Here is an 18,867-nt window from a genome sequence, read left to right on the forward strand (position 1 = left end):
CTAATAGAGCCTACATTTTGCGAGCCCATTATGGGTTCGGCCAGGTTCACAATGGGGCTGCCGGGTGGTGAAGGACGGGACCCGGCATAACCGAACGGATCACCCCCCGAAAAATTCTTGGGGATTTTTCGACCCGTTCGCATTCGAACCAGGGTCCCCCAGAGCTGTAGGCTGTCATTTTGACCGCTTAGACATCCGGCCGCTATTAAAAACTACTGTACATCAACATCTATAAAACACATCAATATTTTAATGAAAGTTATTAACAGTTACATTAATGCTTTGATAAAATTGAGAAATGATTTCTACCCAGTAAATCGAAGAAGTGATTTCATGCGGTGAGCTTATTTTATTTATTATCCCAATCAGGATAGTAGCATCTAAATATATTATCAACTAGAAATTCTCCCGTCAAGCAAGACGGAATATTTTTATAAGAAAGTAGATTGAAGAATTGAAACGAGCTTCGTTCATGCTGTTTCTGCAGCCCTTGACAAAACCATTCTTACTCGATGTTGCTAGAATCGGACTTGACGGCCTTCAGGGGTTTTCAGTTATTCTTTTAGATCTAGAATTTACCTGACCAATTTTACTCTTACTCTTTTTCCTAGAAATTATTATTATTTTGACAAAATAGCGAGTCTTTAATTCCACGTTTATAAAATAAAGCTAAATTGTATGTACTGTACGTTAATTAGATTAGCGATAATATTTTCTAAATAACGGGCTCGTTAGACCGTTATTGCGATGCAGCTGTTTTTTTTCATTTTAAATTTAATGATCTATGTTTAAAATACGCCATTTGCCAAAATATTTTAAAATGTAACTTAAGGGAAATTTCCATGTCAAACGTGATTACTGACGTCACTGCAACGTAAGTGCGATCCCGATCCGAAATCGATAAAACGTTTTTTCTATAGCTAATATTTCCGAAAAATAAATAGCCTATACATTCCATCAGAACATAAGACGAATAGAACCGAAATCTTATCTGGTTTAGACGAAAATTGCAGGAGTTATAAGGAATTCACATACACATTGACAACAGCTTGTATATTAGAGGGCAGAATGGCCGAGCGGTCAAGGTGGCAGCCCAACGATCGGATCGAATCACCAGGAATTTTTCGGGGCTGGTCCGTCCGAATATGTCGGGTCCCGTCCTTCACCACCTAGCCATCCCATTGTTGGGCCTGGCTGAACCCATAATGGGCTTGCTTAAAGAGGCCCATTTAGTGCCCACAGAGTGGAAAGAGTTAAAAAAACAGTCATCTCAATAGCAATTATTTTTGGCAATTACATCGATATTAATAACCTTTACTCGGGAAAGAGAGAAGCATAAATGGGAGCTTTCAATCCCTAAATGGTGCACACATAAGCACTTGAACGGTACTACATTTTTTTTGCTATGTTTTATCTTAGACGCGAAGTGATAGGCGCGATCGCTGCAATATAACGCGTATAAGAATAGAGATCGTAAAAAAATTAAATTTTTGAAACAAATGGATACCGAAAATTCCTCTCTTGAAAAACGTTTTCCTTTGGATGTAAAACTGCAAATAAACTTAGATAAAATTTATTTTCTTTTTTGTAGGTCATTCTTGTTCAAAGAATTAAGTTAAGAGATGATAATTCATGGAATAAGCCTAATTGAAAAGATCCAAAATACATTTATCAAATATCATAAACATAAATTTATAGTTACTGTAAAAGTTTGGTTGTACTAAAATCATACAGACTAAATAACCACGGTCGAGATGGTACTCTGGAGAACCCAAGTTAAAGTTTAAACACAAATCTTAAACATTTTTAATGGGCGGATTGTTCTATATAATTGTCGGGCTCCATTCTTCGTAATCCAGCTGTTCATATTATGGACCTGACCAAATCCTCAATTAATATAATTAAAAAGGCCGTTCACAAAGAAGTTCAAAACTAGGGAAAAAATCAGATCCTTTGTAACGTATAATTTTATAAAATAACTAAAATACCTATTATATTACGTTGTCAAACCTCAACAGATACACTTAGTCACGAGAGTTAGTTGGATGACTGATGCAATTAAGGCATCAACTTACTGCTGCGAGAAACCCAAGATGGGGGGCGGATCTAGGTTTTTCGGGGTCTAGGGCTTATTGAAGTCCAACGGGACCCCACTTTTTTTGTTTATACAAATAATACTATAAGTTATCATTATTATTATGTTATTAACCGCTTGGTCATCCGGCCATCTACAGTAAAGGCTCTGACGGTTAAGAAGTAACCCTATCGTTGTGAAGGAACCGGGCAAACAACACAAGAAAATTTTAATGGATAGTTAGTAGCGTCCGTCACCACCGGTCGCCCCCATTTTCGGCACGGAAGAGTTCAGGCATGGATACGATTGAATACTCACAATGCGGAAAAAATCAAAAACAAAAAAATAATAATTAACAGATAATTAAGTTAAACACTATAAACTTTTAAATTGTATAATTTCTTTAATCCAAATAATAATATTTTTATATAAATAATCGTCTCAGAATTTAATTATTTTAAAAAAATAATTAAAATTTTAAATATTGAATTATATGATCAACTGGTAACACTGTAACAAACGAAATAATTTCAAATGATCTTATTCGATTAAACAAAATCACGTGATTTTAAACTTCCTTTACGTTTGGTCACATGATAGATATTAACGAAACTTATTGGTTTGGATGGCATCACGTGTGGTTAACGTCAGTGGCCGATCTCGGCCAGTTGTATTGTAGTAGTATAGTTGTGCGAAAATGGCGACATCACACTCGAAAAAGCACGTTTGCTATTATTATGATGGTAAATAACCTTTTATTTTAATTATGCATAGCATAAATTAAAAATATAAACTAAAGCGTATATTTTGATACGATCGTAATTATGCATTTAAAAGGAATTTATTTATAATGGTGATATAATTAATTATAATTTGTAAAAAAATTAAATATGTAATTTATTGTAATAAATAGGTATTAAAATGCAATAAAAATACGCAATAACGTGTGAAATTGAAAATTTATTGGTAAAAAAATGGAACTGTGGAAGAGGAGTCGATGTGTCCCATCGGCTTTCCGTAGATTTTGTATACGACCCTTTTGTTGATTTTGTGTACACATCTTTGTTTTATTTACTTCAAAATATAACATTAATGCAAATTAAAGAAGAATGTAAACTTTCTGTACAAATACTGGAAGAAAATTATTTAAAAATGAGCATTTTATAAAAGAAGTTTTTTCCGCTTGATTGTAAAAATCGAGAATTCTACGGTAGCTCGATCGTGCAACGGATTCACTAATTACTCCGTAATGGCTTTAATTAGTTGATTGCGGTGATTAATAGAGTTTTGAAAAATAAAAATACTTATTTTATCCAAAAATATTCATTTCTTTTAAGTAATGTATTTTTTTTATTTTTGTTTTTTTATGTATTATTAACAATTGAAAGAAGGCTTTATTGTTTTATCATAGACAAACAATTGACAGCTTTTGTTCATTGTTTTCAAGATTTAAAAAAGTAACAATAATTTTCATTGGGTCAAAATTTAAAAAGTTTAAATTTTTTTTAATTAAAAATTAAAATAAAAAAATATATATTTTTAAAATTAAGTAATAAAATATATATTGCTTTACTATAGCAAACATGATTTAAAAAGTTTAAATTTAGTAAAATCAAAATAATTATTGTTGAAGATTTGCAACAACTTTTAATGCATGTTGTAAATGTGCAAGATTTCTATGTTTTACGTAATTAAAAACATTTATTTTACTATAAAAATGCTTACGTTTCTTATCATTTTTTGAAATTAAATTTTTATGATTAAATATTTGGATCTGTAATAAATTACGTTGCTCGAAAAGGGTTTGCTTTTATTAAATTATTGTTCTATATATGGGTCATTCTAAGTTAAGAGGTACTCACTGGTTAAGAGATGTGGCCACGACATAAATGTTAGAAATTTAATCTAAATATGTAACATTTTTATTGAAATAACTAATTTGTGCATATCTGCAAGGTGGCCAGTCAATTTATTTATTTTATCTTGTTTTATGAATGACCAGGGGAGATACTCAATACAGGGGAGAGACTAGGTGTACAAGGTAGGATACTTTATGAACAGGGGAGAGAGAGACTTTAACATTGCTTTATGAAAGAAAATAGACTTTTTTTTAAGAATCAACTTTATTTATTCATTTTATAATTATTAAATTATCAGACTGTTTATTTTCAAGCAGCCTGTTAATATCTTCATTCTGAGGAGGTGGTAGTAGCAGTGGGTCTTCATTATCCGAACTAGGAAGGGTTGTGGATTCATTACTTATGATTTGAAGTGCTAAACGACATCTACGATTCTTTGCTTTTTCTCTCCTCAATTTTCTAGCTTTTCGCTGTTCTTGGGGGGTCATTTGGTTCACAGTCTTAACAATTCCTTTTTCTTTTTTCTTTTGATACTTTTCATGTTCTTTAAGTTTTTGTAGTACGTATTTGTCAGGGTCATTTTTTATGCATTGGTACCTTAATCTTTCTGCTACACGATTTTTTTCTAGGCGTTCTTCATGTGCCATTTTTTCCTTGCTAACATATTCTGTAAAAGACATATTATACCATAATTAAATGTATGAGATAGGCTAAAAGAGTAAAAATGTATATTGACTAAATTACGGAACGACAGTTCACGTGTTATCCATAAAAATACTATGATCTGACGTTTTTATATCTCCCCTGGAATCTTAAAAGGCAGGGGAGATATGACAGGGGAGATAATTTTTCATTAGAAAACCGAAATAATCGTAAGAGTATTTATCGTACACAATTAACAAATAAATATGAGAATCTATGCACAAATAACAGTAAATATACAAATAAAATAAAGTTCTTAGATAAATAATCACAAAATAAAACTTACCAGGGGAGAGATCACTTCACTCTTTCACAACTGTACCCACAGAGTAACGTTACCGAAATCACTGACAAAATTGCTGCGTGGTTAGCTCGCTTGATGCTTGCTGCTAACTTCACATCCAATGAAATGTGTTCAAGGTCACAATTTCCCGCGACAAAGTAAACAAACATCGTTTTTTGACAAATACAAAATGCCAGGGGACGAGACGCGAAAAATGCGGGACAAATTAGATGTAAATATTTTTTTATGAAAAAGAAATATTACGTAATTTTACTTGTTAGATTACAATAATTTACTTATCCTATTTTATTAAAATGAATGATTTTCATATTTTATTACATTTCTATGTATTTAAAATTACTGATACACGAACAGAATCGGTTAGGGGACAGGCCAGGGGAGATATGTTTTTCATGTTTGAAGTACTATTATGACTAAATTAAGTATATTTAAGTAATGAATTTAAGTGACCATAAAGAAGATGGTGAGTTTTGAAAGATGATAACATTATTTCAAACAAATTTTTGAAAAAAATGTGATTTTTTTCTCATGGACGTTGAAAGTACCTCTTAACTTAGAATGACCCCTATATTAAAGCCAAATGATTGCCTGATTATATTGGGCTATATTACAACTACTATTAATAATTAATTAAATACTAAGTAAAATGCCTATTTCTAGTGCTGAATTTCTTCGCCTTTAATTATTAATAGTAATAGTAATATAGCCTGATATAATCTGGCTATTATTTGGCTTTAATGTATAATTATTGGGTTTTACATATTGAAATTAGAGTTCTTTCTTTTGTGTATTCAGTTTTCTTGTTTCACTTTCATAACAAAACAAAAATAGTTACATATTACCTGTATGTGTTCTTTTATATACTGTATATAAAAAATGTGTTTTATAATTCTTTACAGTTGTAAATTGTGTCTTGTTTAATTTTTAAGGATTTCTAGAGTTTTTCTCTGTTTTCAAAAAAATGTAGCAAAAGTAGGTCTTAAATCTTAGAATGTAGCTCAGAAAGAACTTATTTCTAGTATTTAATAGTTGTCCATGGAAGAAACAGATGTTGCATCCTAGGAAGAACCTGAGAAAAAAACCTCTTTCATTGCTACACCAATTATAATAAACAAAAAGTTTCACTAATCAGGAAGATGTCTATTTCTAAATAATTTATTAGGAAACATGGCGTTGATATGTCACGTGTCCTGACAGATTATTAGGAAAGAAGATTCTTGATGAATAAAGAGTCAAATGAACAGAGATGAGAAAATGCAAAATTTGATGTTGACTAAACTGCATATGTAATACCTTCATATATAGATATGCATCACAAAATATAGGCTTTTTAGCCTATATTTTTAACATTTTGAACACACAAATTTATTTTTAAATTAAAATATGCAAAAATTTTTTATTGAATTTTGCATTTATTAAATTAAAATAATTTAGTTATATTTAGAATATATTTTAATCATTAAAAACTTTCATTAATATATAAGTATTGGTATTATATTATACTTTTGTCCACTTTGGATGTTCTTGTGAACTAGAATATATGAATTTAATTATTAATATATTTTGCTCAATGCTGTAAATAACTTTTAGAGCAAAAAAAACGTTTAACTGTCTGTCTTAATGTTGTTTTAATTATGAGTTTTAATGGCATTAAACAAGCACTATTAAAATCTAACAAAATCCTTCAATTATCTTGACCACTTTCACAACAGAGAAAGTGGCCAAGATCATTAAAGGTTTGAAGTCACCAGTGATATATCTTATATTTTTAGAAATAAAAATAATTTAAGAAATTCATTACAAACTATTTAATAAATGTTCAAGCTTTGTGGACTGTATTAATTAAATTAGAGTCATTTAAATAATGTTCTTACAGCAGTTATGGAAACAAGGAGGAACTATTATAGTTGATCTGCTAAATTAATCAATGCACCTTTAACAATGGGTGAAGTTGAAAGAATGCTTATGTTTTCCACTCAGTTAATGGGTCATCTTCAGGTGAGAAAGATGAAAATGAAATACCAGTTCCAGTTAGGAAGATGGGATAAAGTAAATAAGCAGGGGAACAGGAAGTGAGATGGACTATGATGGTGTAGTTGGTGCTAAAGACAGAAGATATTATGCCAGGCAGGAGGAAAGGAGTGCTTGTCCTTGCTGTTTAAAGACATGTTAGTAGTGATGTTATAATGTTATAAATTTCACACTGTAAAATTTATAACATCATTACCATTTCTCTTTCATCTGTCCAAGCCTGAAGATGGTCTGAGCTAAAAATATTAGTATTTCTTCAACTTCATCCATTGTCAAACTGCATTGATTAATTCAGTAATTATGAAAGAAAAATACAGATGGTTTGTATACATCAGTTACTTGTTCTTTCAATATAAAATGTTTCTTAGAAACTTAGATAAGTTGGATTAACCAATACTTAATGCTATATTGTATTCCAAATATGTTGGTTGCACAAAGCCATTAATTGTAGCAAATAATGGTAGTAAATATTTTCAGTATGATGTTTTCTAGTGAGCTTTGTGGGGGTTAAAAACTTCATCAGAATTTGGTTAAGCTTTCCTTGTTTTAGAAACAGGTTTGTAACATAACACAGTTATCCAATAGTGATTTTCAATTTATGACATCATATTTACTCTGATGATAGCAGAAAGCACACATGCATAGATTGCTGGAAGTTAAAACATATACCATAATTCATTGTTTTATTGTCATTAACTAGTAATACAGTAGAACCTCGAAATCTCGGCTCTCGATAACCCGGCACTCCGGATAACTCGGACACACCCTGGCAGGGCAAAAAAAATCCTTAGTTAATTAATTTTCATTATAGACAGTTTTATAAAAGTATAAAAGCTCTCGTAAAGTATTTTTCTGAGGTCTGTCTTATCAGGTAAATTACTGTACACAGTGTATTCATTAATTTTCATTTTCATGTAGTAAAGGCTCTATGCCTTCATAAAGGACGTACTTTTCCTTTGTTTAAGGGTATTTGGGCAGTTTATTCTCTGTTATATTCTCAAGTAAACAATACATACAAGTACAGTACAGTATTTTCTGAGGAAACACTCGTACTTATTTTTTTTAACCCCATTCCTGATAACCCGGCATTTTCACAAACTCGGCCACCCTTCGGTCCACATTAGGCCGAGTTTTCGAGGTTCTACTGTAATGTGATCTGTTAATATGTTTATGCCCGCACAGAGAACAATGTCCTTAGCTCTAATTCATTCATTCGTTCATTCACATGATGTCCTCTTTACAGAGGGATGCAATTGATGGACAGTTCTTCTCCACTCTTCATGGTTGTAGGCTTTTCCCAAGCTTGAGCCAGTCCTTTTTTTGATGTGCCACGTTAGCCTAGGTCTTCCCTTTCTCTGTTTGTCCTCCACCATTCCTTAAACTGCAATTTTTATCAGTTCCCCTGAGGATCCTCTTATTATATGCTGTTTTTCTTCTCTGGATGCTGACCTTCAGGTTTCTTTCCATTCCAAATCTACTTATAACCTCTTCATTGGTTATGCTATCTATTCATCTACGGTAGAGCATTGATCAACTGAAACGTCGGTTAACCAAGTGTTCCAGTCGGACTGTGTCATGCTGAATTGAACATTTTTCATTCTAGATTAGCTTCTAAAGTATAATTTTTTTTGTTTTTATATTTTTCAATATATTTATTTTGTTTGTACAAAATAAAGAAATAATTTTTAATGATACAATAGTCACGATTATTATTATAAAAATTTTTGTTAGGCTTAACATTGATGAAAATTCAACGTGAAGCGACACGCAATGGAGAAAAATTTAAACATGGGACATATTAATATACTATTATTGGGATATACTAATATACTATATTAATAATTATTTTTTTGTACATAATCGGTTATCCGAAAAATCAATTTTCCAAACAACCCCAGTCCCCAATTGATGCTCTACTGTAATATTTTCCATTCTTCTAAGATACCACATCTCAAAGAAATTTATCCTATTAACTGCTTCTTGGTTTATTGTCCATGACTCTCATCTGTATGTAGCCACACTCCAAATCATTGTTTTGAGTATTTTTAGTTTCAATTTTTTGCATACATTTCTATCTCTTAATACTGAGGATATTTGTGCGAAAGCAGCTTTAGCCTTTTTTTATTCTGTTTTTAATTTCATAATTGTATCTGTTATCCTTAGTTCTCCAACTTCCTAGGTACTCAAATATTTTTATTTTTTCTGTTTTCTTTCCATCCAACATAATCTTTAGATCTTTGTTTTCTTCTTGTGAGATCATCATAACTTTTGTTTTGTTCACATTAATTTTCATTTGGTATCTTGCTTTACCCACTTCTTTCAATCTATTTAAAATTTTCTGTAACCCTTCATTGGTGTTACTTACCAGATCAATGTTGTCAGCATACCTAATGTTATTGATAAGATATCCATTTAATTTTTACATTTTTGTCTAGATTTTCGAACACTTCTCTCACCATCCATTTACTGTAGATGTTAATTAATTTAGTTAATTTTAATTAATTAACACCTTCTCAGTGGGAGCTAATGGAACAATGTATCAAACTTCTCAAACCGTTTGAAGAGATTATGAAAATAACCAGCTCAGGTATTTCCTGCATCTCTGAAGTGATTCCACATGTTGTCACATTGTTGAAATACCTGGGAAAGGAAGAGACTGCAGATAGAACACCAAATTTATTGAGAATGAGATCTTCACTACAAGTTGAGCTTGAAACATGGTTCAACTTTGATGAGAATGACAAATATCTGGTTGCCACTTTTCTTGACCCGCGTTTCAAAACCAGTTTCCTGGGATTAGTTCAAACGCAAAGAGCAAAACAAAAAATTCTTTTAGAAGCTCTGAAAATTAGTCATGACGAGTCTACTAGTACGGATGATGATTCTTCTTTATTTCGTAAGAAAAGGAATATCAATGAAAATGATAAAACCATTGAAATACACGACAGTTTCTGGAACTGTTTTGACAAAGTCGCTACAGAAAATATGCAAAATGATGAGGATGTGGAGGAGAAAAGTGCTATTGCAAATGAGATTGATTTTTATATGAAAACTGTTCGCCTCGATTGGACGGCAGACCTTTACAAGTGGTGGTCAGCAAACGCAAAACAGTACCCAAGCCTGACAGAATTTGCTAAGATTTATCTATCGTCTCCCGGCAGTAGTGTATATAGTGAGAGGCTGTTTTCAGAAGCAGGTATAGTTTATGAGGAAAAGCGCAATCGTTTGCTATCAACAAATGCTGAAAAAATTTTTATCATTCATCACAACTTACCACTGATAGATTTTAAGTATTAAATGTAATCATTTGTGATTAAAATAAATACATTTTTGAGTAATATGTGCGTTTTTTTTCCATGATTTGGTATTCGGTATTCAGCCGAATAGTATGCAACATTCGGCCGAATACCGAATATTAAAAAAAGTAGCCGAATAGGCCGAATACCGAATAGTAGCCGAATATTCGTGGCATCACTAATTTATATACTAGAATGTAATTGTTTAAACTTCTGTATGGCATTTTGTTATGTATTATACTCAGTGCTTTTTTTGTCATAGAACACAATGGAACAGCGTTCCACCACCTTTTTTCAATATATTTTAAAAGTTTTAAGAGAATTTTTGAAAATTTGATGTTTGGTTCATGTTGATCGCTCTGTTGAGCATAGAAGATTGGCAACAAAATTATCAAGATTCGGCAACACAAGATTCAGCACACAAGCAGGTCCTGTTTCTGCTTGTGTGCCGAATCTTGTGTACGATGCATGCGTACTGCAAGCTTAGTTTGTGGTGACTGTGACATACTGCTCAGCTCGTGTTTGGTTGTGTCATGATTTGGCGGCAATGCAGGAATCACAGTGCTAATTGTGACCGGTGACTGTCATTTTGATTGTTTTATATTTCACTACTAGCCCGGGACACCAATAGATGAGTGTTCCATCACTTTTTTTTTCCAAAAAAAGCACTGATTCTACTTGAAAAAAGACATACAAATAAAAACAGGATCTATCAATTGTAATTTCTGTCCTACATGCTGTATGCTATAGATATACAGTAAGACCCTGCTTAACGCCAGGGATATATTCCTAGATGACAAAGCACTAAACGAAATAGCATTAAATGAGGTCATTTTAATACAGAGTAAATAGGGAAGGGGTAACAAGCGACCAAAAATAAACAGATTTCACTTTAATTTTAAGTTATTTTTATATTAATTTGCATAATAATGTATGTTAAATAACACAAACATATGCACACAGAAATGTAAAGTTCATATTTTGTGATGAAGGTCCTGGCTCTTCTGAAATTCTTGTTTTTTGCAATAAAGTCATGTAGTTTCATTTGTTGCTTGTAGCAAGAGAGTGCATCCAAAATGCCTCATCTTACTTTTGCATTCTTTTCAAAATCTGGATCATTCACTACAATTTGATTGACGATTTCAGTTATCATTACCAAACTTTTATTAAGGAAATCTGTAGAAAAATTCTTTGGGTTCTTCATTTTCAGAATCACTATTTTTCAGTTCTACATGAATTCCTTGTTCTGCCAGTTCTTGAAGCTTGTCATTGGTAACGCGCTCACCAGAAAACTGCAGTAACTCTCAATATCCTGCTCGTCTACATCTCCTAGTCCTGCTATATCGATTAAGTTGACAATTTGGTTAACGTAACGATACAGTGATAGGTTCTTCTCGTTGAGAATTCTTGGATACCTCCAGCTATAACTTCTTCCACACTCCATTCATGTATTTATCAGTTAATTCTTGCCAAGCGAAGTTGATACTTCCTATGGCATCCGTAATGTTGCATTTTTTCCAAAATTGCACTAAACAAACATAGATTTAGGGAAAGTATAGGTATATCTCAACTTACGTCATTTCAAGTTACATTGTTCCCGATTATATGTTGTTTGTCAAAAAAGTATATGGAAAAATAAAAATCAAGTTTAAGTCATTTTATTCAACTTTACGTCTGTCTGCCACAAATATTGAAGTCGTAATATCACTAGAAAAACGTTTAAAGCACATAAAATCATATTAAAATATATACATTTACAAGTATGTACTATATTTACAGTTCCTACATTTGTAAATTTAGATTAAAAAACAAAATAAGACCCATGAAGAGTAGCCAACCAACTAAAAATTTTGATACCCATAGGAACAGCAATAATTATTGTAGCAGCAGTAAAATAAGCCCGAGTATCTACTTTTTCCTGTACTATATTAAAAACTAAAATTTATTTGTTTGTAAGCTTAAAATAGATCCTTATTAACCATATATTATTAAAAGTGCATTAATAAATAAATTCAGAACCGGGAATAGTAATTTATGGTTTAGCCTAGTGACAAGTAGATTCGGGGACAAGTAAATTCGACTTACGTCGCCTCTCCTGGAACCAATTACCGACGTAAGGCGAGGTATACCTGTACAGTGCTATGACGAATTGCCATCTTTTGCTTATTAGGCTTCAAGCAGATCATTGTGTTAATTGAGGTAGCGTTAAGTGAGGTCTTACTGTATTTAACTCATAAGCTCTAAAAACGTTTTCTGTTCATGTACTGTACCTAAAGACTAAATTGTTTTTACCCCTCAGGCTACAAGGGAAACTTATATAGAAAAATCTGTCAAACAATTTTTCCATCAGCTGATTTCATTTTGAACAAATAAAGCCAATTTTGTGTTTTATGAGTTAAAGAATATAGTTTTTTAATTATTAAAAAAGAAACATTTTCAAGTTGCACAAATAATTTTGATATATTATTATATAAAGTTTCTTGTGCAAGAATCAAGCATTTGAATGTAATCTATTGAATTATTTTTAAGTATATAGGAAATTAACATGATATTTTTAGACTTTTTCCTGTGTTTTACTTTGAATGAAAACTCATCATTCTACAGATAAGAAAAACAAAGGATTATTGAATATAAAAATTGACATATTTTTGTAATGAAAATATTCTTTTGAAGTGTTTATAGATGCACCCTAAGATTGACAAGCTGATAAATAATCAAACCAAATACAAATAGTTGTTTATTTCATATGAAATAGGCTGTCATTGGCTTGCTTATTTAACTGCTTATTAGTTAGACATATCCTCAAGTTTAATCTCTGCTTAATTAAAACTGATAAGGCAGATTTTCTGTTTAGTTTGGATGTTTAATTTTTAAATGTATTATTGTTTATTGGAGAATTTAATATCATAAATAACACAAAACAACAATGCCCCTAGTATTTTTGAGCTCTTCTGCTCATCTTCAAAGGTATACACATAGAATGCTTCAAATTCAACAATTTGGATTTCAAAATTTTTGAAACTAGCAGACCCCGCCATGCGTTGTTGTGGCTCAAAATGTATCTATTATAAATTTATAACACTTCCCCTCGTGGGGGGAATTTTTCAAATAATTTTTTCTTAGTGTACATTCTCTTGACGTACCCTATTAAAACGCAATCAAAAACGCAAAAACCCGCATCTAAAATAGTATAAATAGAAGCAGAGTTATTTACGGTAAGCCTTAATCCCATCTATGGTAAGCACTTTATCTCCTGGGAGGGATTTCGACATGTATATTATATGAAAACACGTGCGTATTCGAATGCAGCGTTGTGTAAAAATTTCAAAGGAATCGGTAGGAACAAACGAACATTACATTTTTATTTATATAAATAAATAGAAGATGATTTGCTTTAGTTCATTTTCACAGAAAAGCATAATGCCTCACAGAAAAGCAAACTTAGGGCATCGTACTCATAGCGCCATCTGTTGGACATAAAAGCCTTAACCCTAGATGATATCATTTAATTTATATGAATGTTTAACAGAATAATATGCAGCCTATGTCCACCCTGAAGTTTCATTCTAAATATTGGTGAAAGAATTTTTGNATATGAAAACACGTGCGTATTCGAATGCAGCGTTGTGTAAAAATTTCAAAGGAATCGGTAGGAACAAACGAACATTACATTTTTATTTATATAAATAAATAGAAGATGATTTGCTTTTCTGTGAGGCATTATGCTTTTCTGTGAAAATGAACTAAAGCAAATCATCTTCTATTTATTTATATAAATAAATAGAAAAAAAAATTAATAATAATTTTTATTCAATAAAATATTCGATAGTAAAACACATAGATTAAATTTTAATCTATAAGAAATCTATAGAATACTATGACAATATTAGGTAAAATTACATAATTTTTTCGTCCATAAAATTTTTGATGAATTGCGTATTGTGAGCGTTGATGTCTCTCAATTAAACAGTGTGTTAGACCAGGATAACCATGCTTGGCTGCTATTCTCTTAACATATTTTAATTCGGTGGAAAGGGCTTGCGTGGTGGACAAATGGGAAAATGCCCTTCTAACGAGAGTATTAAATGCTGCAGCCTTGTAGGTGAAGGGGCCCATAGGTATGTACATAGGAACCCATCGGTATGTACTTAGAGGTGACATAATCCTAAGACCCCCCTTCACCTACAAGGCTGCAGCATTTAATACTCTCGTTAGAAGGGCATTTTCCCATTCGTCCACCACGCAAGCCCTTTCCACCGAATAAAAATATGTTAAGAGGATAGCAGCCAGGCACAGTTATCCTGGTCTAACACACTGTCTAATTGAGCGACATCAACGCTCACAATATGCACCCGCTACAAGTGCAAAGACCAGCACCAACCCAGAAGATCATTTACGCCTCCCAGTCACCTTTAACCCATATGCTAAAGCAATATATGCCGAGATTGCTAGAAAACATCAGTTACAAATAGCTTATAGAAGATGCCCCATAATCTTTGAGATTTTCAGAAATGGAAAGGATTATCTGGTTCGTAGCAGACTTTCCGGTGTGTACTCCATACCACTCAAGTATAACAGATGCGACGCGAGCATCATATACAGCGGCTCAACCAAGCGCTCTTTGGCTACCAGAATAAATGAACATCAAGCAGACCTTTGACACAGGCAATACACCATGGCCCTGGTCACCTTTGCGTCTGATCCTGATATCGAACTGGAATTCGACAAAGCTGATGTCATCAACTCTGCACCCCACCTAGTGCATCTAAAATGGCTAGAAGCCATATACATCTACAAGGCTAGCTGCATGACCACATGTATTAATCGAAAAGATGAGCTTAATCTTTCTCTAGCGTGGCAGGCCCTTATAAACAGCAATCTTTAAATATCAACTTCCGCACACCGATGTGCATGTCTATCTCAGCGAGTTCCGTTATGTGAGTATTTGGGTTTTTGTTTGAATATTCGCGTTCCAACGGAATTTCTTTACCTGAAGAAGAACTATCTCTAAAGTTCAAAAAATCTCCCTTCACAAAAACGTTTGTGAAAGGGAGATTTTTTTCACACAAATTACACCGGTAACAGGCTCTGAATTTAGTATTTCTTTAACATCATTTCATGTTTAAATAAGGCTACATTATCTTAATTTGATCCTTGAATTTGAGCATTCCATTTTTTTTATAAGTTCAACTACTTCAGTTGAAACTAATTTTTAAGTAGTCATAACAAGGTTTCTCATTTCCCAGAATTTTGCTTATCCTGGGATTATTCAAGTATGTCATATTTATTTTATCCTGGGATTTTGAGAAAAAATGATTTATGTCCCAGGATCCTGGAAAATAATTAATTTGGAGGTAATGGATGGCCGCCGTCAGTTAGGCAAAACCCGGCCGTCTTTCTCCATCCATTTCGATCTCCACAAAGACTGTCTTTATCAGAAGGCGGTAAATGTGAATTAGTTAAGTCCACAACCATGTTTTAAACTAAAACAATATATATTCACAACAATCTTACGAGTACACTTGAGAGAGAGCTACATGTGCTCGTGGCAGCGATCACCCGACAAGAAGAAGCAACAATACCCAGAATCTCCTGTGGGAAAACTCTCGTCCCCGTTTTTCAGTCCGGGATTCTCGGGGAACTCCTAGAGGAGTGGTGCCATCTCACGACTCTGTGATGGTCGCCGCAAATTATATTTGAAAAATATTATAACAATTTATTCTGGAAAGGAATGATGTAATTATTTTTCATTTTTTTAAGTAATTTAATACATGAGAAAATTAATTACACTTCAAACTAAATAATGATGTAATGTTACGATGTAACATACTGTCTTATGAAGTTAAAAACTTTTGATTCAAAGTTGCAAGTACTTTTGATAGCATACAACTATCCTTATCAGGCTAATTTGATTCAGCCTGATGAGGATACTTGAACAAGATATCTTATTTGATGTAAAAAAAGGCACTCTGGCCTGATGAAGTGTCCTTCATTAAAGTAGTTGAAAATATTTGTGTATTCATTAAGTTTTGTGCGCTAGACTAAGTGTAAGAGATGTGAAGTATTTTTATACAAAAATATATCTTAGTAAGTGTGATAACTAGGAGTTTATGTAAAGAAGCTTCTTTTTTTACAATGAACTTTCATGCTAATACAGGAAATCCTTTTTAGATCAAAATTTAGGGGACAAAATATTTGTGACTTTGAATTATCAAATTTCAAATTATCTAAGATTTATAAATTTCTGTACAATGTGCCAAATGCCAGGTAAATGATGTAATTTATTAAGCAAATGGAATGTGACTACTCATACAGAATACTATTTTCTATTTTTGTTAAATAATAATAATAATAATAATAATAATAACAGTTACTCATAGATTCAGTCATTCTACGGCAAGCACACAAACAACACAGAANGGAATTCTAATTCAAATGTATTCTAAACCTGAAGATGGCCTGTGAATCAGGCTGAAAACGTTAGTTTGTTCAAATAAATTATATTTCTCGGCAAGAATAAGGTGTTAAGTATTTGCATATTATAGCTGACACAAAGTGTACAGCATTTGGATTACATATAACCTATCACATTTTGTGAAAATACAGAAATATCTAGTGACCTGGCATCACTCTGGTCAAGTAGATGCCAGATTAACAAACTTCTATTATACAACTATTATGTATGCTAATCCAATTTAATATAATCTCAAAGGTTTCCAACTCGCAATTAGATATAATAACAGGTATTGCATGTTGAGTGAGTGTTTGGATTCTAAAATGGAATTTGAACTCATTTTAAGACCCAAACGGAAAACATTTGACTTGATGTTGACTTTTCGACATTATCCAATCAATAAGAGTTATGAAGTGGTAACACACTTATTATTTCAGGTGACATTGGAAATTATTATTATGGACAAGGACATCCAATGAAGCCTCACCGGATCCGTATGACTCACAACTTGATATTAAATTATGGACTATACAGAAAAATGGAAATATATGTAAGTTCCATTTACAGAGATTTAAATGAGTCTTTTGGTAATTAATAAAATAAAAATATATTATTTATTTATTATGATACAAACAATTTATTGATTGTTGTAGTTATTCTTCCCATTTTAAATTTATTTTTAAAATTTCAAAATAATTTGAAGTTACTTTGAATTCTTTATCCAAAATTATTAGATTTATTTGTAATTTTTTTATATCAGTTGTATTTATGGCAATTTAATGGTATTATGATTGGCTTTATGCTTAACTTCATACAAATAAGAGTGTGTTCTTATGTATAAAAATCATTTGTATTTCTGTTTCTGAAACATAGGTCCTGCTTATTTCACTTATAAGAGCATTATATTGCTGTGTCAATGATCAGGTTACATGATTTTATTTGTATGTAAAGGAAAAGGAACTGATTGGCTTGTAGGTAAGTTTTTATTAGGATGTCTACTACGAGTGATCTTGTGAAACACAATCCGGCCTACAGCATGTGATGCAAACATGCTTGTAAAAATAAATATAAGTATTAAATACTAAGCATCTACATGAAGGATTAGAAATAATCCTGGCCTAACAGAAAAGAAAAATTCATTATGAAAGAATAAAAGTTTAAAAATTTACATAATAAAATAGAGAGTCAAAGTATACAAAATCATGATGGCATCATTAATGTGATTTATTTAGCAGTAACACATTGGCACTTAACGTGTTAATTAATATTCTTATAATTGATGGAATGGCCTTGTTGCACATATTTGTAAATGTATGAGCCGCTGCAAACTAGCGCTTTGCAAGAGCAAAACACTAGCAAATGTGCGCTAGCACAACCTATGACGTCAAAGGCTCCGCCCCTTTTCCCTTACCTGAGTGGTTTTTCCTTTGCTAGCGCAGTGATATGAGAGTACACTCGCTGTTCACAGAATTCAACAACTAGAGCAGTTACGCTAGCAAGAGAGGACGGGGAAATGGATGATTACATGAACATGTCACATGTCAAAAAAGAAATAATAGAATTTTATCGACGTACATAAATTACATGATTAATACATTCAATATTGAAAAGAATATAGTATAAACGTTGTATATAAGTAGTTATATATAAATAGTTTTCGCCTAGTTAAGCCTAACTAGACTTAACTAGTAAACATGTTTTTCCCATGCTGTTTCAAAGTTCGGAACAAAAACTGACTGATTACAGGTATAGATTATAATAAAATCTTGTTCTATAGCTAATCCATATCTGTGGAATTCACGTCATGTGGACTATGTTACGCGAGCAAATGTTGTGTAGTTTGCGGCTGCTTCTTGCCTGCATAGCTTACCTAGCAAAAATGGCTCATAGCCTCATGGGATAAAAGGCAGGGCTGTAAGGAACCAAGTCTGAGCTTTATTTTTATTTTACTTTTATTTTGCTTTCATTATATTTTGTTTGGGGCTTATGTTTAGTTAAGACGAAGGTTTCCTCACCATTCACCTTTAGTAACTTAAAAATAGAAGAAAAACCAACTCACCGACGAAAGAAAAGCGCCGTAGAAAACTCGCGCACACTTGCGCTTCCCAAGCGGAAAAAAGTAAGTCCGCACCGAGAAAAAGGGGGGG

The 18,867-nt window shown here is 32.3% G+C and overlaps 1 protein-coding gene across 1 annotated transcript in view; it reads left to right on the plus strand.

The window, feature by feature from the left end:
- The first annotated feature begins 2,685 nt into the window (after positions 1-2,685).
- The window catches only part of LOC111633693 (histone deacetylase 1-like), an 82,318-nt gene continuing 66,136 nt past the window's right edge, over positions 2,686-18,867 (plus strand). The window contains exons 1-2 of the mRNA XM_023378308.1: positions 2,686-2,817; positions 17,158-17,270. Of these exons, the coding sequence (XP_023234076.1) occupies positions 2,772-2,817; positions 17,158-17,270 (159 nt within the window). The 5' untranslated portion in view covers positions 2,686-2,771. The remainder of the gene's footprint in view (positions 2,818-17,157; positions 17,271-18,867) is intronic.

This window comes from Centruroides sculpturatus, unplaced genomic scaffold (genome assembly GCF_000671375.1).
Source record: "Centruroides sculpturatus isolate CEXI.00-Female unplaced genomic scaffold, Cexi_2.0 scaffold647, whole genome shotgun sequence".
Classification (NCBI taxonomy): Eukaryota; Metazoa; Arthropoda; class Arachnida; order Scorpiones; family Buthidae; genus Centruroides; species Centruroides sculpturatus.